This window comes from Suricata suricatta, chromosome 4, assembly GCF_006229205.1.
Source record: "Suricata suricatta isolate VVHF042 chromosome 4, meerkat_22Aug2017_6uvM2_HiC, whole genome shotgun sequence".
In the NCBI taxonomy this organism is placed as follows: Eukaryota; Metazoa; Chordata; class Mammalia; order Carnivora; family Herpestidae; genus Suricata; species Suricata suricatta.
Genome location: NC_043703.1, coordinates 131,285,262 through 131,311,271, shown reverse-complemented (window position 1 = coordinate 131,311,271; position 26,010 = coordinate 131,285,262). Strand labels below are relative to the sequence as shown.

The following is a 26,010-nucleotide window of genomic DNA, read 5'->3' as shown; positions in this document are numbered from 1 at the left end:
AGGGGACAGCCGTGAAGCAGGCCATTCATACTGTCCTTGCACAAACATGAAGGAAGAGCCCAGGGCTGAGAGAGCAAGATAGTCTATCCAAAGTGAGAAAACAAGAGGTCCAAGTATATTCCCTGAGGCTGTGCCATTCACTAATGCATAGCTGGTCTTCCCTGCATTGGAATTTAAGGCCTCTGGCTTAGAGTTGCAATAGGCTTCCTTCCCTGTCGTCTGGTACTGGGGAGGATTGAGGGAAAGATTAATAAAGGATAACGAAGGGAAAGTTCTAAACACACAGCAGATGCCAAGGCCACAAGCACGTCCCCCAAAGAGAGCAGACTCCTGTTTTTTCCCTTCGCCTTCTAGCCAGACAGGGAACCTGGAGTGTTTGTGTACATCTGAGGTGGGCCTGTAGCGGGAACAGAGCGTCTCAAAAGCTAGGACACTTCTTGAACAAGATGCGAGTAGGGAGCCTTTGGTCACCGAGATGTAGAGTGTCTGCCAACCTGCTGAGGGAGGTGTGGAGGGCAGCCCTGGTGTCCCTTTGCCTGACCTCAGGGCTTGACCAGGGCAGCCATCATTTGGCAGACAGAGGCCAGAAGCCACCTGTTGTGGGCTGCCAGGCCTCTGACTTCCTACAGTAGGTGAGGTGTCCATCTGTCCCTGTGAGTTGGGCCTCTTGATGGCCATGAGGTCATGAGGATGTACCCAAAATGGTCCTGCAACATCTAGAGGCTGCAGAGGCATGGGTCTTTCTTTGTGGATCAATGGGTCAGTGTCCATCAACCTTGCAGGGTGAGGAAGGTCACAAGCATGAGCCTCCTGCTTTCTGTCCCAGGCCTGGTCAGACTCTCTGAGCAGTGGCAACCTATCCCTAATCCTGGACCACTTGGCCATGGGGGCAAAGACCAGGAGATGTGAAGTCAGATGTCCTTTACCTGCCCCAGGGAGTCTGCCTCCCTACCTACATGCTCTGTTTCCACAGGCAGACAGAATGGCCAACAGAAGTATGCACATGACCCCTGGTCTCCCTTCACTGCTACTGCCGCCAGTGAGAGGAGGGCGTACCTATTACTCTCACCCTCCTGAAGGCCTAGGAACCATTCCCAGGGAAGCCATCTCAGGGCAAATAGGAGAAGCCTCCAGGGCAAGTACCCCAGGAGACACAAAGCAATGACCTGGATGGAGCAGCCAGCTCTAACTCTCCCGAAGAGACTCAAGGGGCAGGAGATAGGACTTAGGAATGTGGACATCTGTCAGGCCAGGCCAGTATCTCTGAGCCCCTGGGCTCTGGTGTGCTCAGTCCTGCCATGCTCTCAGCCAGTGCTGGGCAGTAGCCTCTGGCAGGGGCTGCATATGGAGACAACAGACTGAGGGACCCAGTGCCTAAAAAAATGTGGCCAGGGCACAGAGAGACACAATGTCCTGGGGTCAGAGCCCAAGCACTGGGTGTATCTCTAAAAGAAGCCCTAGGGACCCACCCTGGGGATAAGATAGCAGACAGGGGAACCCTGTGTGGGAGAGGATCAGGAGCATGTTCCTCAGGCAGGGGCACCTAGGTCTTCCCCAGGAATGGAGGAGGAAAAGCCACAGGGCCTAGGCTCTCTCCCTCAGAGGGAAGGCACCATGTGTTAAAGAGAAGATTCCTCATGACACTTGTTAAAGAACAGTAAGCTCGACTTTATTCAAGAGGGGGAGGGCAATGGGTGTCAGCACCCCTGTAATGGGGACTTGCACTGGGAGAGAATGGATTCAACTCTGAATGCAGCATGGGCAAGTGGGAATTTGTAGCCAAGGAGCAGGGTAGGGGTCAGGGGATGGAAAATGACTAAGAGGAAACAACAGGGGTCAAGGGGATCTGGCTAACTAACCCAACAGGATTCTTGCTGAAGGCAGCAGGCCAGGGTAATCAGACATCATCTGGGGGGGCGCGGGGTGGAGGCTGAGAAACTTGATCAGGCACGGAAGCTGGAGGATTCTGGCTAAACTGACTTAGCAGGGTGCTTATGAAGTTGGACAATGCAAAGATGAACACAGAAGTCCAAAAGTCAAGGTCTCATTGGAAAGAGGAACCTGATTCAAGTTTAGTCAGGGAGAGGAGACTATCAGTCCCCCTCTTGTCCAAGGAAAGGAGTGGCATTCTTCTTTCCTCTGAACAGTAGAAGTCCATTTTCTCACTTGGTTGCCTTTTGCTCGGTAAGGATCCCAACACCATCTATTTGGACTTAGTAGTAGAAGATATGTGCTGGATGGTGTGAACACTCAGGCATTTAATGAGAGGAATTTCTATAAAAATAAAAGGAAAAAAATTAATGGTTGGAAAGCCAGTTTCTGAGTCCGGAGATCTGCCAGTTGAGATTTTCCAGATGTTAGCTTAAGGACAGGACTGACAATCCAACAAATTCCCTAATCTGCAGTCTGAATGTTTTGGTGATGGTATGGGGTGATCTGGTGAAGTCTCTGAGCAGAAGGCATGATGGTGATTTCTTTGACATTTATGACAAGTCTTTTACCTTTGGCTTGAGAGCTTCTGGAAAAGGGTAGGGTTTAGTTTTTAGGGATGCCATGTCAGGAAGGTGTGAGAAAAATTGGAAGCATTAGTTTGGAGACTTGTAGCAAGCTATTGCAAGAAAGTTAGAAGAACTGACATTTTGATTAGAAGTGGCAAAATGTGCAAGATAGGTGCACTCTGGTTTTCCATTGAAACAAAAATTTTCTCTACAGTCACCTGCTTTTGGTTCTTGTTTATAAAATAAAGCTGGATTTAGCCTGATTATTCACGGAAGTGCAGGAATAATGGTAATGGATCATCTGGGAAATTTTGAGTTCATTTTGATGAAACTTTTCATAAGGAAATCTTAGACTAGACTTTTAAAATCCTCTTAAGGATAGGAAGCCAAATCAGGAGTTCTCCAGAAGAATTTACTTATAGTATCTATTTATTTGGATGAATGCCTCTCTTCTGCAATCCCCCAAATAACCCAAGCTTCCTGTGCCTGCCAAGAAGTGACTTCCTGGGGCGCCTGGGTCGTTCAGTTCATTAAGCCTCTGACTTTGGCTCAGGTCAGATCTCACTGTCTTGGGTTCAAGCCCTGCTTTGGGCTCTGTGCTGACAGCTCAGAGCCTGGAGCCTGCTTCCGGTTCTGTGTCTCTTTCTCTCTCTGAGCCTCCCCCTCTCATGTTCTGTCTCTCTTTGTATCAAAAATAAAAACTAAAACATTAAAAAAAATTTTTTTTAAAGAAGTGACTTCCTTACTCACCTGTAAGGCTGGGAACAATGTAAGTCAGGTAACTGGATGATTTTTTTTTTTCCAAGAAGACTTTGTTTGTAAGTATTGGCTCCATAAAGCTAACCCTGGTTCCTTAGAACCATAAGGTCCTATCTAATTCTCTGCATCATTCTGAAATATGACATTCACTCAAAGCCTTGGATATTTAATGAATGTTTTCCAAATCTAGCCAATTATGTCCTGTTATAAGAACAGATACTTACTGAACTTATTCAAGTAATGATATTGCCATAGAAATAAGAATATTCAGTAAGAGTTTCCAAATTCTTAAGGGGTCAGATAGAGAGAAAAGATAAATGTTTTATTTTACAAAAGTATAATCTACATAACTATTATAAGTTATAGACTGTTTAAGTGAAAGGGATTCCTTATGTCTGGAAAAGAGAACATTAAAGCATTAACAGTGTTCTAAAACAATAACTATAAATCATCATTTATTCTGTTAACTCAGTCCCATTTAATCAATTCTTGTGGGTTGTTGTTGTTTTTTTTAAGTAGCCTTCATGCCCAGTGAAGACCCCACTTTGGGGCTTGAACTCACACCCCTGAGATCAAAATCTGAGCTGAGATCAAAAGTCAGATGTTTGGGGCACCTGGGGTGGCTCAGCTGGTTAAGCATATGGCTCAGGTCATGATCTCACAGCTCATGAGATTGGGCTCTGTACTGACAGCACAGAGCCTGCTTGGGATTCTCTCTCCCCATCCGCCCCCTCCCTCAAAATAAATAAATAAACTTAAAAAAAAGAGTCAGATGCTTAACCAACTGAGCTACCCAGGTGCCCCCAAGTAAACAATTCTTGTTCCACTTGATCCTGGATTAAGAGTTCAATGAACCTTTTGACTTCTAAAGATCATGAGAGTTCATTTGATAAGAAAATGTTATTATTTCTATGACACATAACAAAAATAACCAGGATTTGGACTAATGGAATTATATTAAGGCCATACCATGAATAGCAAAGGTATTGCCAAATTTTTGTAAATGTCATACAATTTCTGAAATATTTACATTAATAATATTTACCCAAACAAGTATAATTTAGGAAGGTTAAAACTTCTTTTTGACAATGCCTTTCTATGCAATTTAACAAATCAAATAAACCTAATTACTTGAACATCTGTTTGTTTACAAGGTGAAAGAACAGAGCCTTTGAGGTTTTCCAGACACTCTCTAGGAAATCCCAAAGTTAGTCTGAGGTCAAAATTTTAACTTCATTTAAGATTTGACTTGGGGAAGACGAAATTGTCAACAATGTAAAACACTTAGCTCTTTTCAATGCGAGAAGTCTCGGTTCTCTGAAATAGTCAAACATATGATAAAAGTTAGCAGAAAGCACCGGAAATTATTCTGATAAGGTCTTGGTGTTCTAGGCAGATGACTCAAAAGGTTAAGAAGAAATCTTTTACAGTCTTTTAAGAGCAGAATGATATTCTAAGGAAACTGTCATTCTAACAGAGAGAAAACCAAATTCTACTTTTGCACCAGTGTATTTTTGTGATTAAGCCTCTTTTTTTTTTAAGACCTTGAAATAAATCCATTCAAGTCTTTTTTTTTAATGTTTTATTTATTTTTGATACAGAGAGAGACAGAGCATGAGAGGGGGAGGGGCAGAGAGAGAAGGAGACACAGAACTGGAAGCAGGCTCCAGGCTCTGAGCTAGCTGTCAGCACAGAGCCCGACGCAGGGCTCGAACCCACGAATGTGAGATCTGACCTGAGCCGAAGTCGGAGGCCCAACCGACTGAGCCACCCAGGCGCCCAAATCCATTCAAGTCTTATTCAGCTTGACTACATGAGAGAAGGTCTATTTTCTGCAAACCTTTTACAGTTTTCCTATATTCATTCAAGTGTTTGTTTATTTTTCTACATTTTCCTCTTTTCAGTCTGGAACAACCAGCCATTCTATTTTTAACTAAAATACCTCTCTTTTCCCCAGAACAAAAACATATCCTTCATACTTCATACCTTTCCTTATCAATAAATACACCCACTTTTCTTGCATGCTCTTCATACGCAGTTATTTTTCTTCACCCCTATTATTTATATTAGTTTTAACTGTACATACTAATTATGATTTTTAATTGTTTGTAACTTTTCTTTTACAGAGAAAATAGTAGACAGTAGTGAACTGTCACATACCAGCATTCTGTATGAGTAGACTAGCAAATTTTATGAACAGAAACATGTTTGCTTATGGTACAGTTTTCCATGTTTATTAACAGACCTGAATATACTTAGCTTCTCTATACCATATAAAAGCAAAGTGCCAAAAGTATGTAGGTTTGCTATTGTCTGTTCAGCCAATGCAGTTGGAGGGGTCCAGAATATGCTACCTCAAAACATGCCAGTTTGGCATAAAGATTATTTAGAGCTGAAGGCAATTGAGAAGCAGCAGTCACAGCCAGAACTCTCTGCTCTCACCCTTTCTGCCAAAATGCAGAACATAAATTCCCATTCCTAAAAGTGTGCCTGCTCCCATAACACGACTGGAGATTGCAGAGATGAGTGTGCATAACAAACCTTCCTAAAGGACCCTGATTTACCATACATTTATTTCCTAGTCACTTCCCCACAATTTACCCTTTCCTTTGTCTTGTCTCTTCTCCGTAATTTGTCGCTTTATTAAAATAGTATATTAAGTGCCAGCATCTAACAGCTTCTTTGGGTTTTTCACTTTTTTTCTATGAAGCCCCCATACACATAAAATAAAACGTATATACTTTTTCTACTATGAATCTGTCTTTTGTTAGTTTTGTTTGCAGAACTTGGGTACAGAACCTAAGAGTGTAAAAGGAAAAGTTTCTCCTTCCCTATAAAGTGCTAATTCTATCCAAAAGGGATCATTTTAGTCAAAAGTAATGGAGCAAGCCCTGCCTTGCCACTTCACCTGAGACAAACGCAAGTTGCCCACAGTAAGGCTGCCTAATATAAGTGTCTCCACAAGTGATGAATGGAGGAAGAGCAGGTGCTGACAATGTGTCCTGTTGGTCCAGTCTTTACCTAGAAGCCCCTGTTTGCGTTTCAATTTCCAACTTAGCAAACTGAAGTTGGCTATTTCCAGGGTCATCTCTTTCTTCAAAACCCAACCTAAAGCTGATCTGACATTTCTATAACCATCAACAGCTAAGCTGTCTGCTCTGTGAGGGCCAGCTGCAGAGGGAGATATGCTGGGGTCAGGCAAACATCTACCCTTACACAGGCTGGCCTTAGAGTGGGTCTCTGCCTGGTTCCTGCCCTGTAGACTCCTGTGTCCATTGCCTGCTTGGAGACACATAGCCGGACCCAGATATACGTGCACCCAGCTACAAATTTATGGCACCGGGTGTGAGCAGAGAGGGGTGAAGGACCAGATGTACACACTCACAGACATATTAGGTGCACTTCTGCACATGTGTTTACACAGAGTTCTAAGGGCTGTGTGGCTGGGTACCACGTTGGGTTCCCACAGGCCCTCTTGCCTGTCCCCCATGGTTCTAAAATTGTGCCCAGGTTCTGGGCTCTGTCATACTAGATAGCACCAGGGTGAGTCAAGCAGTCTCCTAGTCACCCTTCTGGTCACTGTCCTGGTCTGGCCATTTTTGGCAGGGCAGATACAAAGAGCTGAAAGATACAGGGAGCCCCCAGGAGGGAAGTTTTGGCCCTGAGGCATAACCCTCCCCCATTTGTCTCTCTGTCCATCTGTCCATCCATGCATCCTTTCCCCATCTGCCCACCACTCATTCGTTCAGCTCTAATTGGTGCCTATTTTGTGAGGCAACAGAGATGGAAAGAAAGGGCCTTTCTCTCAGGGGGTAATGGGAGGGATGGCACATGGTGGGGGCACCTAACCCCGTCCTGGGAGAGTCAGAGAAGGCCCCCAGAGGCGATGTCCTTCTAGTTGCACCTGGTGAATAAGCAGGATTTCACCAGAGGGAACAGCCTGGTGCTCTCAAGGAACCAAAGAGAGCGCAGGGTGGTCCAGGGGTCAGGATGCACTAGGATACATTCCTGGGGCCTGAGTCAGAGTGGGCATCTGGACTTTGGCCAGAAAGCCATAGGAGCCAAGGTGTTAGGCAGGTGTGAGTCAGGGACAGGAATGTGACTGCCACTTGCTGCACAGGTGTCAGAGCAAAGGCAGGGGTGTACTTACCTCCCTGAGAGGTAGCTCCCATACCTCTTCCCAGTCAGAAGCCGTGTGCTTTTTGTGAGAATTGAAACCTCATTTAGCTTTAAATGCTTTAAATGGGGTACAGCAGGAAGTCAGATGTGCAAAAACAAAACCCACTTAAATTTTTTTTCTGCAGTTACATTGAATTCCTGGCTTAAGTTTCCATTCCATTATATGGCAGAAATTACCCTGGTCAATTTAGGACAAGCCCAGGCAAGTTTAGGTTAGCTCAGTTGGGTCCCCGTAAGGCCAGACACAAATTACAAATAAGAGGCTTAATTCTGCTTGTTGATAAGAGACTTCTCTCATTCCCTTTCTTTTCAGAATGTCTTTCCCTGTCCTCTTCAGTGTACGTAAATCTTTTTTTTTTTTTTTAACACTTACTACTTTTGAGAGAGAGGGAGAGCATGAGCAGGGTAGGGGCAGAGAGAGAGGGGGCCAGAGGGTCTGAAGCGGCTCTGTGCTGACAGCAGAGAGCCTGATGCTGGGCTGAAACTCATGAATCAAAAGATCATGACCTGAGCTGAAATCGGATGCTTAACCAAATGACCCCCTCAGGTGCCCCTGTACATAAATCTTTATAATGACTAAATAAGCCACTAATACTCTGGCCAGTCTCACAGCTCAGGAATATTTCATCAGGAGCCTGGGAGCTGTCTTTACGAAATGCAAATATCAGACACCTGAGGGCGTTCTTGATAAGGTAGGTGGGGGTGTGGGGCAGTTGTCTAGTTAGTTTAAGCCCTACACTGGGCATGGAGCCCACTTTTTAAAAAATGCAAATGTCAAGTGAGCTAGCACATCACATTCTGGGGTAGGGAAGGCAAAATTTTACTTCTACCCACCATGGATGTTTCCAATGGGACTCTAAGAAAACAAAAAGTTTCTTAATCTGTACAGTGGAAGAAACCTACACAAAGAATAACTCGAAGTGACAGCTTAGAACTCTAGCTCATGAAGCACCTTCAATAAAGAACAATTAATTTAGGGAAAAATGACAGAACAAAGGAAAGCAGACTTATTTATTTTTTATTTTTTATTTTTTGAGAGAGAGAAAGAATACCAAGCAGGAGCTGCACTGTCAGCGCAGAACCTGACATGGGGCTTGATCTCATGAACTGTGAGATCACGACTTGAGCCAAAATCAAGAGTCAGATGTTTAACCAGCCAAGCCACCCAATCACCCCAAACGTAAGCATTTTTAAGCATCCAAGGACAGCAAACTGTAGGAAGGTAAACCTACAGGAGAAAACTCATGGCATGAGGTGTGCCTGCAGATTCTTCTGGTGCTGTCTCTCGGCTGATAAGTCTGTCCCCAGTAAGGGGGGAGTTTATGTCCTGTTTCTAGTCAGAAAGGGGGAAGTGTGGAGGGAGATTTTCCTGCACTTTCTGCTTAATTCCCTTCAGCTCAACATAATTTTTATGTTAAAAGGTATATTTTGGGGGGTGCCTGGGTGGCTCAGTCGGTTAAGCCTCCGACTCCGGCTCAGGTCAGATCTCACGGTTCGTGGGTTCAAGCCCCGCGTCAGGCTCTGTGCTGACAGCTAGCTCAGAGCCTGGAGTCTGTCTTCAGATTCTGTGTTTCCCTCTCTCTCTGACCCTCCCCTGTTCAGGCTCTGTCTCTCTCTGTCCCTCAAAAAATAAATAAAAAACATTAAAAATTTTAAAAAAAGGTATATTTTGGGGTGACATTCTGATTTCCTTCACTAATTTAATGCTTATTTAATAATAAAACTGCTTCCCCCCTCTACTACCTTTGTGAAGAGGTGTTCTGGGTTGGAAGAAGATTTCGTTTTTTATTATATTTGCCACAACCCCTTTCTCCAAGGCTGCCCTAAGTTCTTGGAAGAACTCATTCCTTGGCTCTCTGCTCACAACCACTGGCTCATGCAGGTCCTGAGTACAGCTCTGGACTCCAGAGATCTACCCTCTTGCATGTCTCATGCCACCTCCACTCCTCTGAGGGCCTGCGGAAGCTTGCTGCAGCAGTCCCCAGGCCTCTTTACACACACCAGAGATCCTGTGCAGCCCCTCTCCAACTCTCTTATGCTCAAACCATTGGGATCCCCATAGACCAGAAAGTACTACCCCAAAATATACATTAGGATAATTTTGAGCTGATTATTTTGAGATATAGCAGGCACAGGAGAAGCTCTGAAAATAGAGCAGAACTTTCCTTTTTGTAAAAGAAATTTATATTTATAAAAGAAAACTCCATTTATAAAGATGTCTCCCTCTCCACACCAGGAAGAGAGGAATGGATTTAAATTAAAATAAACTCTTGGGGTGCCTGAGTGGCTCAGTCAGTTAAATGTCCAACTTAGGCTCAGGTCATGATCTCACAGTTTATGCATTCCAGCCCCACATTGGGCTCTGTGCTGACAGTTTGGAGCCTGGAGCCTGCTTCGGTTTCTGTGTCCCCCTTCTTCCTCTTCCCCTCCCCAACTCCCTCTCTCTCCCTTCCTCTCTCTCTCTCTCAAAAGAGAATAAACATTAAAAAGTTTGTTTTTAATTAAATGAAACTCTTACTAATAAAGAAGGCACTTAAATGCAGAACAAACCTCACTCTTGTTTTCTGTATTTTCCTGGTCATCTCCCATAAGTGGCCTCCTTGACACCCTTGTCTGTAGCTAAAAGTGGTATTTAAGCCTGAGTTCTTCTTCTTTTTCCAATGTTTATTTTTAAGAGAGAGAGTGAGTGGGAGAGGCACAGAGAGAGAGAGAGAGAGAGAGAGAGAGAGAGCAAGAAGGTGCAGAGCCTGATGTGGGGCTCGATCCCATGAACTATAAGATCATGACCTATAAGATCATGACCTGAGCCGAAATCAAGAGTTAGATGCTTAACTGACTGAGCCACCCAGGTGCCCCTCATCCTGAGTTCGAAGCCATCTTCGAGAGTTACTCATTTTTCCCTGGGTGTCTCCTGATGCATATATGAGGTATGCATGTTAATAAAATTATGTAGTTCTTTCTCTCGTTAATCTGTCCTGTTACAAGGTCTCACACAGAAAACTTAGAAGGGTACGGGGAAAATGATTCTTTCCTTCCTTTGGCCTCCTCTGGGGCTTTTAGGCCACAGCAGTGATGGGCCCCTCCTTCAGGACTCACCCTAGCCTCTAACCTTTCTATATCACTCTTCCCCCTCTGTTTCTTCTTTCCCAAATCAGATAATTTGTGTCTCCTTCATGGCAAGGAGTGCTATAACAATGCACTTTGAGGACAGAAGCCAAAGGCCTTGCTGGCATGGAGTGTCTGATGGGGTAAAAGGACAAGAAAAAGACAATGACTAGATTGTGAAGAGTGATTGGCCAAAGCCTCTCAATCGTTCTCTAAAACCATCTGATGCCTACTGGTTTCAAGGGCTGGGTGCTGGGAGACACTCACCAAGGAGACACTTTGACCCAGAAGTCAGGAAAGGGAGTTTTGGAGAAGTAAGTGAATAGGGGATGGGAGAAAGTCCAGGGCTTGGGGATGAGCAAGGAATTCCACTGTTAAGATCACAGTCCTGTTGACCATTCACCTGGATTTTCCAGGACAGCCCAAACTTAGTATTCACTTCCTATGGTCCCATAAAGATTAATATAATTACTAAAACATGTGTGTTACAATTTTAAAGTCTTAGAAAATGTCACCAACCAGAAATATACTCAAGGAAATAACCCAAGATGGGAAAAAAATATTCTTGCAGATACCTTTTGTTAAGAGAAATTGGAGTCCAGCTAGTGCCTAGGTGTAAGGCAATGTCTTTGCAAATGCCATGTGTTAACATTCAGGACCGAGTCAGGCAGCAATCCACAGTCCAGGAAAGAATGGCAGATTGGGAACCAGGGAGAACAGGGCTCTGACAAGCAGGGTCATCCTTGAGAACAAGAAGAGAAGGCAGAACAGGAGGAGGCCATACTCTAGGAGGCCAATTGATGCCAGATCCAGCCTAGCTAGAAGCCCCATGGACTCTGGGTTGGCTGAGCGGAGAAGAATGCATATGCTCTGGGAGGCAGATGGGGTGACGGCAAGGCCTTGGTTGGTGGGTGCTGGGCACAAAGTTGATTGCATCATATGGTCCCCAGAGAAGGGACCCTCATCTTAGCCTCCTGTGTCTTTTTTAGGCAACCATTTAGTTACAGCTTGAGAGAGACTGGGGGCATGGGTCCTTTTAGCCATTGTGTGGGTGCTGACATCACAGGTCTGACATGAGTGTCCCCGGGCCACCCTGGGGGAACTGGCCCCCACAGTTCTTGAGGCTGAATGAGTCTGAGGCACGAAAGGCATGCTCTTGCCTGGCTGGGTACATTGGGGCCATTGTTTTCAATAGATGAAAACTGCGCCAGCTGGAAGAGGTCCATTCAGCCCCAGTGTTTACACATCAGGGGCCAAGGACCAGAGTGACAGGAAGTGACTTGCCCACGTCACAGAACAAGCCAATGGCAAAGCCAGGGCTTGTCCATGGTTCCCAGCCCTCCACTCTGGGTCAAGATAATTTTGTATGGCTGTCCCAAATGAACACGTATGTTGCTTCTGCCCTTTGGCTATTGAGAACAATGGTACAAGGAACATGGATATACAAATACCACTTCAAGACCTGGCTTTCACTTCTTTAGGGTACAGACCCAGAAGTGGAATTGCTGGATCATCTGGTAGTTCTGCTTTTCATTTTTTTAGGAGCTTCCATTGTTTTCCATAGTGGTTACACAATTTTACATTCTTGCCAACAATGTACATGGGTACCGTTTCTCCACATCCCCACCAATACTTATAATATTCTCTCTCTCTCTCTTTTATGGTAGCCATCCTAAGGGTGTGAGGTGGTTCCCTTTTTTTAATGAGCCCAGTCAGATTGGATTAAGACCTACCCTGATGACCTCATCTTAATATGATCATCAATCTGCAAAGATCCTATTTCCAAATAGAGTTGCATTCTGAAGTACTGAGGGTTTGGTCTTCAACATAGTTTAGGGGGACACAATTCAGCTTCTAATACCCCCATCCAGTGCTACCTTTTAATCCATCTATCTGTAGAGACATATACAGATAGTACATATCTGTACTGAGTTAGTGTTCCCACCCCCAAGAAGATTCATGTCCACCCAGAATCTAGGAATGAGACCTTACTTGAAAATAGGGTCTTTGCAGGTGTTATTAGGGTAAGGGTAAAAATGAGACCACACTGCATTAGTTTGGTCCCTATACCAAAGACAGCCTCCTTGTTGGAGACAGAGAAGGGCACACAGAGAAGGTGATATGAAGATGGAGTTACAGATTGGAATCATACAACTGCAAACTAAGGAACACTGAGTCAAGGAAGGCTTCTTCTCTAGACCCGTCAGAGGAAGCATGGCCCTGCCAGTACCTTCAGTTTGGACTTCTGGCCTCCAGAACTGTGAATGGATAATTTTTTTTAAATGTTTATGTGTTTTTGAGAAAGAGGGATCGAGAGCAAGAGGGGATGGGCAGGGAGGGAGACAGAATCTCAAGCAGGTTCTGCTGGCTGTCAGTAAAGAGCCCAATGTGGGGCTCAAACTCAGGAATGGTGAGATCATGATCTGAGCCACCCAGGTGCCCCAAAGTGAATGATTTTTTTATTGTACTAAGCTACCAAAAATGTGTGGCAGCCCCCAGGAAACTAATATACCTTCTCTTCATTGATCACATCTAGCCACCTATCACCCATCTGCGTGTGACATGAAGTGAAGTGCTGGCCCAAATCCTCTTTCATAGACTCTCCAGCGTTTGGCAACCATGCACCCGTGTCATTGGGACCCCCAAAGTCGGTCGCTGTAACCAATGTGTTGCAGGGGATGGGATAGGGCAGGGGGTGGGGATGAGAGCCTGGAAGGGGTGGAAAGGCCCGTGGGTGCATGGCTGCGCCTTGGAGCTGCTGGAACAGTTATGGAGGCTGCTAGTCCGGGCTTGGGGGAGAGCGCTTGTGGCTCCCAGGGATTGACTGGGGGGAGGAAGCCCGTTGCCAGGTCTCCAGAACCTCCAGAACCGCCAGAGCATAAAGCAGATCCTGGGTTAAACACGCACGTGTGGGCGCACCTGCTTCTTTAGAAAATGCAAATTGATATCTATTCATCTAAGACACACTAGAGCTTTGAGCACAGATCCTATTCATTTGTTAACTGGGCACTGTCTGAACGGTATTTTTATAATGTAAAAATACTACCTGCTCGTTATATAGTTCAAAAGAGGCACAGAGAGAGGTAAAAGTGACTTGTAATCAATCTCCATCCTTAGAGGATCACTAAATATTTTGGAATCCACCCTTTGAAACTTTTTCTTAGGCATATAATACACAAGCAAGGGATTAAACCATAGCATGCTTTTGTAACCTGCTTTTTTTTTCCACTTGCCAGGCAATGGTCTATTTTTCCACTTTAATGTAGACTTACATGTTCTTTTTAAAAATTTTTTAATGTTTTTTTAATTTTTTATTTTTGAGAGACAGAGAGAGACAGTGCGAGCAGGGGAGAGAGAGAGAGAGAGGGAGGTACAGAATCTGAAGCAGGCTCCAGGCTCCGAGCTAGCTGTCAGCACAGAGCCCGATGCGGGGCTCAAACCCACAAACTGTAAAATCATGACCTGAGCGAAGCTGGATGCTTAACCAACTGAGCCACCCAGGCACCCTTCTATTTTTTTATACATACAGCATATTTCTAAAGTTTTATAGGTTTATTGTGTCATGACCAAAACATGAGTCTAAGATTTATATAGTGATTTAATTTTGGTAAAAATATTGAAAACACATGGGTGCATCACAAGAATCTTTTCTGAAAACTTTATATCATTTAAAAAATATGTTCACAGATCGATGGCTCAAGTTATCCCAATGATTAAAATTATTTTTTCATGTGTCATCTGCTATTCACACTGGCAGTGGGAGTTCCCCCTGTGTGGCCTCTTCACACCTTTTCTAACATCTCCGGAGACAGCTCTAATAATGGACTTCTCATGTTCCAACCTCAGCAAGATGTTATAGGCTCATCTGACTTTTTGGATGTCTTGACATGTTGCATCGTCGCCCTCGTAGAAATTCTGATTCTTTTTAGAGAACAGCACAGTGACTCTAAACATGAAGAGTGGGGATTCAAATGTGTTTGTACGTAGCTAAGGCAGCTCCATCTCTGAGTATGAGCTCACAGACTGGTGCTCATTGGAAGCAAGTTTGGGTTCCTTTGGCAGTGACATGTACATCTTCTCTCTTTGCTCTTTCTCATTCCTGCTCTGTGCCCTGGGGCACACACTGACCCAGAAGGATTGAATCAAAAGGCTCCTTTGTTCCCTTGTTCAATTGGTTTTGGCCAATGGGAGGCATCAGCAGGAAATGAGTTTTGAGAGACCTCTGCTCTCTTCCTGTGGTGCCCCACAGGGTTGACTTCATTCTCTCAAGTGAAGACCACATTTTCTTATCAGACATCCTCTCCACAGTTACCCTCTTAAGTTTTGGTAACAAATCACTCCCTCCTCCTTGCCCTTACCCGGAGGTGGGCTCCCTGTTGGACTGGCTCCAGGACCTTAACCATTCCTTGCAGTTTTCCCCAAACCCTGAAACTCTTTTGTTCCCTAATTAAACTCTCCTCAATTACCCAGCATGAGAATGCAATCAAATCCTACTGGGGGTTCTAACTGACACCACAGGATGAAGGGTGGTTTTTAATTGCTTTTTAAACATTTATTTATTTTTGAGAGATGAGAGAGACAGAGTGCAAGTAAAGGGGGGGCTGAGAGAGAGGGAGACACAGAATCTGAAGCAGGCTCCAGGCTCTGAGCTGTCAGTACAGAGCCCAACGCAGGGTTGGAACTCAACAACTCTGAGATCATGACCTGAGCCAAAGTCAGATGCTTAACCGACTGAGTTACCCAGGCTCAGGGTGATATTTTTCAAAAACGGATTTTTTAAAAAATGAACTTTTTAAAGGTTTCTGTATTTTCCAAGTTTTTCACAATTTTTGTTTTGTGTTTATGAGTTTTTTAAATGATATCAAGAAGCATCATACGAATCTTTTTGATAAGGGTGAACTTGAGCAAGTAGTGTTCCAAGGGGCACATTTTTGGAAATACTGGCACAAATCATGTCTAGAAGGTACTCCCCAAATCTGTAATACTTATCTCTGGGTGGTGGGGTATGAGGATAGCTTCTTTTCCTATTCCTTCTATGTAATATGCATGTTTACAAGGAACATGTGTCATTTTTACAAAAAGATAAAACATTGAAAATGAATTTGGGGGGAAATGTATACATTTTGCTACTTAAAAGCAAAGGACAGGGGCACGTGGGTGGGTCAGTTGGTTGACCGTCAACTCTTGGTTTCAGCTCAGGCCATGATCTCACTCTGACAGAGGGAGTTCTCTCTGTGTGGCCTCTTCACACCTTTTCTAACATATGTGGGGTCGAGCCCCACATCAGGCTCTGTGCTGATAGCATGGAGCCTGCTTGGGATTCTCCATCTCCCTCTCTGCCCCTTCCCTGCTTGCGCTCTGCTTGCACTCCCTCTCTCAAAATAATCAATAAACATTAAAAAAAAAAAAGAGTAAAAGGTAGTTGACTTTTTCTGTGAATGGCCAGATAGTAAATGTTTTAGTGTTTGCCAGCCAAGAGGCAGACTCAAGGATATGATGTAGGCATTTATTTACCAAGAGAGAAAACACATTTCCACAAAATTTTATTGACAAAGTTCAAAGTATAATAATAATGATCAAGTGCGTTTTTTTAGTAATATGGGTCTACTAATGAAAAGAACAGAATTCCTTTATTTTTTGAAAATAACATGTCGCTTTATTAGGGCTCAAAGTTTATGTTTCCTATTATCCAAATTGATTGCAAATGTTTATTTGTTAAAACTGATCTATAATGATATTACATATTGCCTCTTTGAAAATGGTTTTCAAAACAGTTACTAACAAAAATCGATACATTAATCCATAAGCATATGATTTTAAATTGAGCATATTCATTTTTATATAACTAGATTATTCTCTTATTTGCCTTTTTAGTATCATTGCACTACAGATTAATCAGATCTTTTTCTTAAATGTTTATTTGGAGAGAGACAGAGAGCAAGCAAGCATGAGTTGGGGAGGGGAGAGAGAGAGAGGGAGAGGAGGGAGAGAATCCCAAGCAGTCTCCACACTGTTAGTGCAAAGCTGGATCCAGGGCTCAGTATTGCAAACTACGACATCATGACCTGAGCCAAGATCAAGAGTCAGACACTTAACCAACTGGGCCACCCAGGCGCCCATCCCCCCAGATTAATCACTTCTTTAAAAAAATTTTTTTAATGTTTATTTATTTTTGAGAGAGACAGTATGTGAGCAGGCAAGGATCAGAGAGAGAGGAAGACAGACTCTGAAGCAGGCTCCAGGCTCCAAGCTGTCAGTGCAGAGGCCAACACAGGGCTTGAACTCATGAACTGGGAGATCATGACTTGAGCTGAAGTTGGAAGCTTAACCGACTGACCCACCCAAGTGCCCTCCAGATTAATCACTTCTAATTGAAGATTTTGTGAAAAATCCTCAATTGCAAAGTTAAACAGATTTTGAAATACAGAACTATTCTTTCCACTTGCACTGATGTCTGCCAAACTCTGCTGGAACTATAGTTTGAGCTCAGAAAATATATCTGCTACAAATGTATGTAGGAATGGACATCTTGCTTCCTGTTTAATCTTTTGACAGCACTGCAAGTGTAAAAAGCAGCTTGATATTATTTGTGATTCAGTGTGTTAAAATGATTTCTTCAGAGAATAAACTTTATATGTAAATGCCATTTTGTCTTGTAAGTTTATGTTGACTTCATTAAGAAACAGTATCAAGTCTACAACAAAAAGCTGATTTCCAAAGTCATTCAGTGTTTGGTAAGACTAGTTGTGGGCAATTCTTGTTTAGAAAAAAAATGTTTTTTACATTTTTTTAAAGTTTATTTTGAGAGAGAGAGATAAAAGCATGAGTGGGGGAGGAGCAGAGAGAGAGGGAGAAAGAGAATCCCAATCAGGCTCTGCACTGTCAGCATGGAGCCTGATGTAGGGCTTGAACCCATGAACTCTGAAATCATGACCTGAGTCAAAGTCAGATGCTTAATTGAGTGAGCCACCCAGGCACCTGTTGTTTAGGAAAATTTTAATCTCAGCCCCAAGCTCAAAAAGATTGTGATAATGATGGTAGTGCAAGTCAAAATACTCAGCATCCATTTCTGATGGAACTTCCTAGAACTGACGATTTTTAAGTCCATGAGAAGAACAAAGTTCACCATTGACGCTACTGGTTCACAAATACATGACAGTTTCAAATATTTTCCACAAAGTATCTGCCAATGAATAATATGATGAATAACATAGGCTTGAAACACCTGACATTTTCACAAGCTTTGTAAATTTGACTATCTAAGCCTTTTTCTGTTCCACGTATTTTTTTTTATTACTATCAATTGTAACATATATTAGCAGATTCCACGTCAGGTTGCACTGAATTAGTGTTTTCTCAGCTTCTTTGAAATATTCTTGCCTATAGTTGTCCCATGCAGACTATTCATAAAGTCTAATTTTTCAGTAACTGCAAACTCTGCATTGGCTTCCTGAATAAACAGCAACAGCTTGAGCACCTGGGTGCCACGGTCCCATCTGACTTCAGTTCAGGTCATGATCTCACAGTTTGTGAGTTCAAGCCCTGCATCGGGTGGACACGAGTCCCCCTTCAGGTAAAACAAGAGCCTCATTTTGGGTGAGCTCCACTTTCTCTCTCTCTCTCTCTCTCTCCCCCCCTCTTGGGACTATCCCTAGTGGGATTCTCATTCTCTCTCTCTCTCTCTCTCTCTATCTATCTCTTCCCCCCTCTCCCCCTCTTGGGACTATCCCTGGTGGGATTTTCATGCTCTCTCTCTCTCTCTCTCAAAAACAAAACAAAAAAAACATAGCAACAACTGAGCAGTATTAGTAACATTTGCTGATTCATCAAGCCAAAGAAAAATCACTCAGAATTATGTGACCTGTTTTTAAATTGATTTTTGAAAAAGTAGGCTTTATGCCTAGCATGGAGCCCAATGTGGGACTCGAACTCATGACCCTGGGATCAAGACCTGAGCTGAGATCAAGATTTGGACACTTAACTGACTGAACCACCCAGGAGTCCCTAAATTGATTATTGATGTTTCTACCAATCTTCTAAATTCTTTGAGCAACTGTTCTCACCAAAATACTAAGAGTCTTCTTATTTTTAAGTAACCTCAAACTCATGACCCTGACATCAAGAGTTACATACTTCTTCAACTGAGCCAGCCAGGTGACCCAAAAAACACTAATAGTCTCAAACACATTTTAGGTTTCCAGGCCAAAAGACAGAATCATACACAGGTTATGAAGTTACTTACATTCCATGTAATTATTTTCTAATGATAAAAATAAAATTATTTGGGGAAAAACTACCATGTTTCCTTCCTTGACAAGGGTCAATCCTACCACAGTGGAATTCAGTTGTTAAAACCAGTGGCCCTGCCAGTGTATTCATGTCATTTGTGTACAATCACCAATTAGCATCAATGCCAAAGTATCTAGTGATTTGATTTTCTTTTACTCCTACTAAGCCAGCAAGCACTTCATATTATGCTGAAGAAGAAAAATGACCAAAAACAGACCAAGAAATGTTCACTGCTAGAGGGCTTCTTGCTGATTGAAGTGTGATATTTACATGGATGACTATTTCCCGAGCTTGGAGTTTGCCTGCTGTAGCAACCAACTTCATGAGTACAAACTAGCAAATGTCTTCTGACAAGACAATCACTTTTAAAAGAAACCCTTATTTGATCATGTGACATCTTTAAACATGTGGCTTTAAATTTTTTTTAATGTTTTATTTATTTTTGAGAGGAAGACTGCATGAGTGGGGCAGGATCAGAGAGAGAGGGAAATACAGAATCTGAAGCAGGCTCCAGGCTCTGAGCTAGCTGTCAGCACAGAGCCTGAACCGCAAGATCGTGACCTGAGCCAAAGCCGGAAGCTCAACCAACTGAGCCACCCAGGCGCCCCTAAACATGTGGCTTTAAACACCGTTGTTTTGCACACTCTGAAATGTATTTTTAAAAATCCCATCATTGTCATAAGAAATAGAAAATTTCATTGTCACTGCTTGATTGCATTAATACTTGCTGGTAGTAGCCCTCAAGTTTATAAAAATTAACTTTGGAACTTCAGTCATGGTCAGCCGGAAAACAGTCTTTCCCTCTCCGTAGGGAAATAAGTCAGTGTTTTTGGAAGAACTGTCCAAGTTGTCTGGGGCAGCCTCTACTTTGCCACTGGATAAGGAAGCCTGAAACTTGATTTTCTTGCAGAAGGACTTTGGTTATTAAGTATGTAACGATATCACTTCCGTTTCTCCTTGGTTAGCTGACACAGGACAGGAAGCCTGGGGGCTCTTTCTGATACTCTGAAGAGCCTTTCTGGGAAATCCCTTCTGTCGGTATCTTGATATCGTAGTGTATTACAAGGCTGTCCAGTTTCCACACTTCATGAAGTTTTCCTTTATACGCCATCTCATCAGCAGAGCTACCCTGGAGGTTTAGGATTCTTACTCCTACGTAGTTAGTGAGTGACAAGTAAGGCCTCAAGCCAGGTCTTTGCGTCCTGTCTGGTCCTTTTATGACAACCACCTCCCTAGGAGAAGGGAGGTAGGGAAAGACACCTGAGTCTGGGCATGGGCTGGGGTGAGGCACCTTACGGAACCTGTCGACACACCTCAGTCCCTGTGGCGCTTCGTGCAGGACGAGCCCGAAGTGGGAATGACTCGCACCTTTCCCCCATCCCGTCAATTCCTAGTTATGCCAAGATCCTCTTCACTGTATAAGTATGGTGCATTCCAAATTCCCAGTAAGTTTATTCTTCGCTAACCGAGCTGTGTGAAGCCGGCAGCCGGCACTGCAGTTGCCCTGGCACCACCCCCAAGGCGTGTGCGCCCCTAGCCTGCGAGTCCGAGACCGCAACCCCTCCGCTCTGCACACCACCCCGCGTGAGCCGGGGCGGCGGACGGAAGGATCGTAAGCGACCGGGGCCACCCGAGCCCCAGGGCGGCGCTCCCGCTGCGCGCTGGGCGAAGGAGCTGGGGTGGGAGGAGCTTGGACGGGGCGGAGCCTGGACGGCGGGATCCGCGGTGCGGGGCTGGCGCCCACCAAGCGGCGTGCAGCGCGGTGGGGTCTTCCAGGCGGGCCGCGCGCTGGCCATCGGACCCTCGGACAAGAGGATGCGTTCCCCGGGAGAGGAGAGTGGGGCCACTCCCCCGGGCGGCCCCGGCGAGGCACCCGGAGCACCCACCCCGCTGGGAAAAAGGCGGGGGCAGTCAGGCCGCACTGTCTCTTTAAGACCGTGTTCGAGCTAACACCGACGGTGAGTAACCTGGCCCCAGGTCCTGGGAGAAACCCCCAGAAGGGTAGGCGGATGGGAATAGAGATTTTTGGGCGTGGAATTTGGGGAAGTTATGAATGGGAGAGGGTGCTCCCTGCTTTGAACCACAGACACCCCCACCCGACCCCCCAACCTTGTAGATTTTAACAGAGCTCCCGGAGCCGGCGGTGAGACTAAGCAAGGCCAAGTTCCAAACGGAGGAGAGTTCCCCACCTGGTTTCAGCGCCCACACGGCATAGTCCTTCTTAATCTTGGTAAGCCCGGTAACTTGTAGGGTGAATGCAAGAAGCTCCTGGCCTCGTGGTGGGTGGGGAGGGAGAGGATCCCACGACTGCTGGCTGTCACCAGGTGCTTTGCGCACCTGGTTCTTCCCGAACTTTCCTGGGTTGAGAGGTCGACCCGTCCCCTGCCTATGCCTCTGGCCAGTTGACTACGCCGGGGCATCCAGCATAATAAGCCTTAGGACCTCAGAGAGCACAGCAGGAATCAGTGGAGAGGAGGTTGGCAGCACTAGGCCTCCCTGGTGCCCATTGGCAGTTGCCCCACTGGGCCGAGGGTGGTGAACCTGAGTGGTCTGATGACACAGGGTGAGCAGAATGAGGATTGTGAAGTCACAGAAGTGGGATGCTACAGCTGGGGCCTGGGGCTGGCTGCCTGGCAAGAGGAAAGGTGTTGCCCGGGAAGATCAGTGCTTTCTGCCTGTGGAAGGGAGCCCTCTGAGATCAGCAGGGCACACCTGGTGCCCACAGTGGACTGATGAGTCGGGTGAGGCCACCCTACCACAAGAGTCCCCCTCCTCATTCTACACAGGAATGAAACCAGTCCTATGTCCGTACTCTGGAAGCCTAAATACGACTCACACCATGTGGAAGGAAAGCAGAAAGACTGAGTGGCACATCCTGCTGACCCCCCTTTATCCCAAACCACCCCCAGCAGACCCTTGCTCTGTCCATGCCCAGCACTGTGAGCTTTCTGTTGGTCCCGAGTAACTTCCAGGCTTTGGGGTTCCAGGGCTCTGGGGAATACACACTGGAGAGCAGATGAATCCTGAAGATCACCACTGACTTCCACCCTCCTACTTCTCCAGATGCAGAGGCCTCCATGGCTGTGATAAGCCTTCTGTTCCTGGCAGTGATGTATGTTGTCCACCACCCCTTGATGGTCAGTGACCGGATGGACCTGGACACACTAGCCAGAAGTCGGCAGCTGGAGAAGCGGATGAGTGAGGAGATGCGCCAGTTGGAGCTAGAGTTTGAAGAGAGAAAGCGAGCAGCTGAGCAGAAGCAGAAGGCAGAGAACTTCTGGAGAGGAGACACATCCAGTGACCAGTTAGTGCTGGGGAAGAAAGACATGGGGTGGCCCTTCCAGGCTGATGGCCAGGAGGGGCCACTGGGCTGGCTGCTGGGAAACCTGTGGAATGCTGGCCTCTTCTGCCTTTTTCTCATCTTTGAGCTCCTGCGACAGAACATGCAGCATGAGCCGGCCTTTGATTCCAGCAGTGATGAGGAGGAGGAGGAAGTCCGTGTTGTGCCTGTCACCTCCTATAACTGGCTTACTGACTTCCCCTCAAGGGAGGCCCTGGAATCCTTTTACAAACACTACGTCCAGAATGTCACCCGTGATCTGTCCTGCACCTGCGAATTCGTAGAGAGCTTTGTGGATGACCTCATTGAGGCCTGTCGGGTGCTCAGCCGCCGGGAGGCTCACCCACAGCTGGAGGACTGCCTGGGCATTGGGGCTGCCTTTGAGAAATGGGGAACCCGTCATGAGACTCAGAAATTTGATATCTTGGTGCCTATTATCCCCCCGAAAGGCACTATGTTTGTGCTGGAGATGAAGGATCCGGCCCTAGGCCGCCGCTGTGGCTCTGTGCTGGTGGAGTCAGAATGTGTGTGCAAGCGTGAGAAGATTCTGGGGGACGTGCTGTGCCTGGTGCACCACCACGGGGATCACTCGGCTCTCGTAAGCAAGTGTAGCAGTACCATCAAGGTGGCTCTCTGCACCGGCTCCCACCTGGACGTGTGCAAGACAGTACAGTGGTTCCAGAACATGGTGGGCAATGCCTGGGCCCTTGTGGCCCACAAGTATGACTTTAAGCTCAGCCTCCCACCATCTACCAACTCATGCAAGCTCAGGCTGGACTACCCTTCGGGCCGCTTTCTCTCAATCCGCTTGGTTCTGGGGGTGCAACGGGAAGACACGTTGGTCTACTTGGTGAGTCAGGTTCCTGACCAGGAACAGCTCACCAGTGTGGACTGGCCTGAGTCCTTTGCAGCCTGTGAACACTTGTTCCTGAAGCTGGTAGGGCGTTTTGCTCCAGAGAACACCTGTCACCTCAAGTGCCTCCAGATCATTTTAAGTCTCCGGGGCCTTCAGAGCTTACCCCAGGGAGCATCTCGTCCCATCCTCACCTCTTACCACTTCAAAACAGCCCTCATGCACCTGTTGCTGCGGCTGCCCCTAACAGACTGGCAGCATAGCATGCTCTCCCAGCGGCTCCAGGACATCCTCTGGTTCTTGGGCCGTGGCCTCCAGCAAAGGTCCCTCCATCACTTCCTTATTGGTAACACCTTCCTGCCCCTGACCATCCCGATCCCTAAGACATTTCGGAACGCTGAGCCTGTCAATCTCTTCCAACACCTGGTGCTAAACCCCATGGCACACTCACAGGCAGTGGAAGAATTCCACAACCTTCTGACCCAAGTGAAAACGCTGCCCTGTGCCCCACTGGCTGGGGTACATTAATGTAAAGGCCATTAAAAAGGGGGAGAAAGTATTTCTGATTCCTCAGGCTGCCAAAGAGTTTATTTTTCAGACACATCAGTGGTGTGTGTGATCTTTACCTTGCCAGTGGGGGGGGGGGGGCTATGATAGGTTAAGACACTTTAAGGAGTGCCGGAAGTGCTCATAAGGGTGGGGTCCAACTGTAGGGCCTAATCTACAGTGTGTCTTCTGAGGTTTTCTTCTCCTGCCTTTTAGCATGACCTGAAGAGGGCCCAGGGAAATGGATGTTATAGGAAGATCTTGCAGCTAGAGTTGAAACCCAGAGGCGGCTTATGAAGTTATGTTTTGTATCAACACTGGAAGTGAAAGAGAACCACAGAATACCTCCATTCCAGCTTATTCCGTTTTGTGAATGACTCCCAGCACATTCCTTGTAATCTGGTTTCCTGGTTGAACTGGTAGCTTAATTCACATCCAAGCTTTAGTGCTCCATTTTATCCTAAATACCTGTGAAGGTAACTTCGTATGTTAGGATCTCTTTCTTCAGACCTTCTCTATTTGAAGATATAACCAAGATGTTTTTCATTTTCTTAATTTAGCCCTATTTTCCTAGAATATATGAAATAGAATGTAATATAGCTGTTTTTATGAATCTGAAAGAAAAGTTCCAATACTACCCAAATAATTCATTAGTATTGAGTCACAAATATTAAGTCAATGGTGATCTATTTCATAATTGAGATAGTGTATTTACTAAAATTAATGACATAGCCAGCATCTAACAAGCTTCTCAAGCCTGGAGCCAATGTTGTAAAACTTTTATGGAGGACAGTTTTTTTTTTTTGGCCGGGGGTGGGGGTGCTCTGAGATGAACAAGTACTGTTTCCGAAGGGAGCTGTTTGTTTGTCAGACGAAAAGGTTTAACCACCCTATGTAGCCGTGCTTTTTCTCTGTCTGTTAATGCCTTTGTATTCTCTTTTCAAAGATGACAAAGGGATTTTTCTTTTTTTGAACTATGTTTGCGGTTTTGCGAAGCAGGATCCTCACAATCCAGGCCCATTGCCAGGGCTGGACAGGAAGGGACTGTGAAACAGTCCAGATCTAACAAGTTGTGATTCTGAAGATGTGATTGGTGGATTTTCCCCTTCTTTTAAAAACCTGCGCATCCTGATGAGGAGGCTTAAGAAAAGTGACTATAGTTGTAGGTGTGGTTGTTTTGGAAATAACAATGTTGTTCCTGCCTTGCATGCCAGGAAGATCTGGGGAGGAGAACCTGGCCCCACATTTAACTCATCACAGGGGGATTTAGATGCTGGCTTCATGGGCTTTGGCCGTATCCACACCCTTCCCATGGCAAAATTAAATTACAAATCTATGTCCCAAAAGCTGATGCCAGTCAATGTTTGTGGCTCCTACCTCTCAGTAACGGCCGTGCTCCCATGTTGTCTAATGCATGCCAGGTACCGCTTTCAAGCTAAGATGCAATGATGGTTGGCTCCATGCTCGTTGGGATTTTGATGTTTTAGAAACATCCATATTCTTTTTGTTTGGAAAGTAATGTGTTGATGTTTTAGTTCCAAATCAATAAAGGAAGCTATTTTGTGTGCCAGTTGGAATCTATGTAATCACATACACACACACACACACACACACACACACACACACACACACACTAGCATTCTCACATGCCTGTTCACAAGATGTTCATGTTTCACTGATAGCTTCATCCAGGACATCCTGCTGTTTCTCAATGCACCTTGAACCAGTCTGCCCTGAGGTTTCCCAGTGGCATGGCCAGTAGCCAGGAAAGAATAATTCAGAATGTTATTCATTTTCATGGTGCCCAAACCAAAACATCAGCCAATTTAAAAGACTACAGACAACATGTGCAAGCTGTAGGAGGCATAAATCTGTCAAGTTGAAAGGTAGTATGATGTTCTAGAAGTCTGTGGTTTCTAGTCTAGTAAGAGGTAAGAAAACAGGCACGGACAGAAGACTACAAAGGGAACAGTCAGCGAAGCTTGGGTGGGGCAGAGGGTGTAAGAAGGAGTATAGAAAAAACAAGTAGTAATGGAAAGAACAGAGCTGTTGTGCTCTGGGAATACTCTTACAATGAAAGGGGAAACTTCTCTAAAATATTTAGGAAGCTGAGCTTTATTCTAGAACAATTCCTGGCTGGCACCCAGGATATAACAGGGGTTATAGTAATGCTTATCCTTAGCGTTCATTGAACATTGCCAGTGGTCCAGGAACTATCTAAATGCTTCACATCTGGTAACACATTCAATCCTCAAACTATAACAGCCATAAAGCGGGGGCTTTATTTCTCCCATTTTAACCTATCAGGAAACTGAGGCACAGAAATGGTACACAACTGGGGCGCCTGGGTGGCTCAATCAGTTAAGCATCCGACTCTTGGTTTTGGTTCAGGTCATGATCTCACAGTTCCTGGGTTCGAACCCTGTGTTGGGTTCTATGTG

The 26,010-nt window shown here is 45.3% G+C and overlaps 2 protein-coding genes and 1 long non-coding RNA gene across 5 annotated transcripts in view; 2 read left to right on the top strand and 1 right to left on the bottom strand.

Annotated features, from left to right (window-relative positions):
* Positions 1-1,647: 1,647 nt before the first annotated feature.
* On the bottom strand, positions 1,648-21,377 carry LOC115290115. The gene is made up of 2 exons (XR_003907967.1): positions 21,020-21,377; positions 1,648-2,274 (listed from the first exon to the last, which is right to left on the bottom strand). It is a non-coding gene; the product is annotated as an uncharacterized LOC115290115 (long non-coding RNA).
* Positions 20,520-25,134, top strand: ITPRIPL1 (ITPRIP like 1). 3 transcript variants are annotated; one of them, XM_029937872.1, is made up of 3 exons: positions 20,520-20,788; positions 20,947-21,060; positions 21,894-25,134. In XM_029937872.1, the coding sequence occupies exon 3, from the start codon at positions 21,908-21,910 to the stop codon at positions 23,549-23,551; it is 1,644 nt and encodes a 547-aa protein (XP_029793732.1). In that variant the 5' UTR covers positions 20,520-20,788; positions 20,947-21,060; positions 21,894-21,907; the 3' UTR covers positions 23,552-25,134. The 3 variants fall into 3 exon arrangements, with proteins under 3 accessions (XP_029793732.1, XP_029793731.1, XP_029793730.1); XM_029937871.1 differs by having other exon boundaries at positions 21,617-25,134; XM_029937870.1 differs by lacking the exons at positions 20,520-20,788; positions 20,947-21,060 and adding an exon at positions 21,471-21,571.
* The window catches only part of NCAPH (non-SMC condensin I complex subunit H), a 40,153-nt gene continuing 35,057 nt past the window's right edge, over positions 20,915-26,010 (top strand). The window contains exon 1 of the mRNA XM_029937868.1: positions 20,915-21,060. The gene's annotated coding sequence lies outside the window, so the exon portion shown is untranslated. The remainder of the gene's footprint in view (positions 21,061-26,010) is intronic.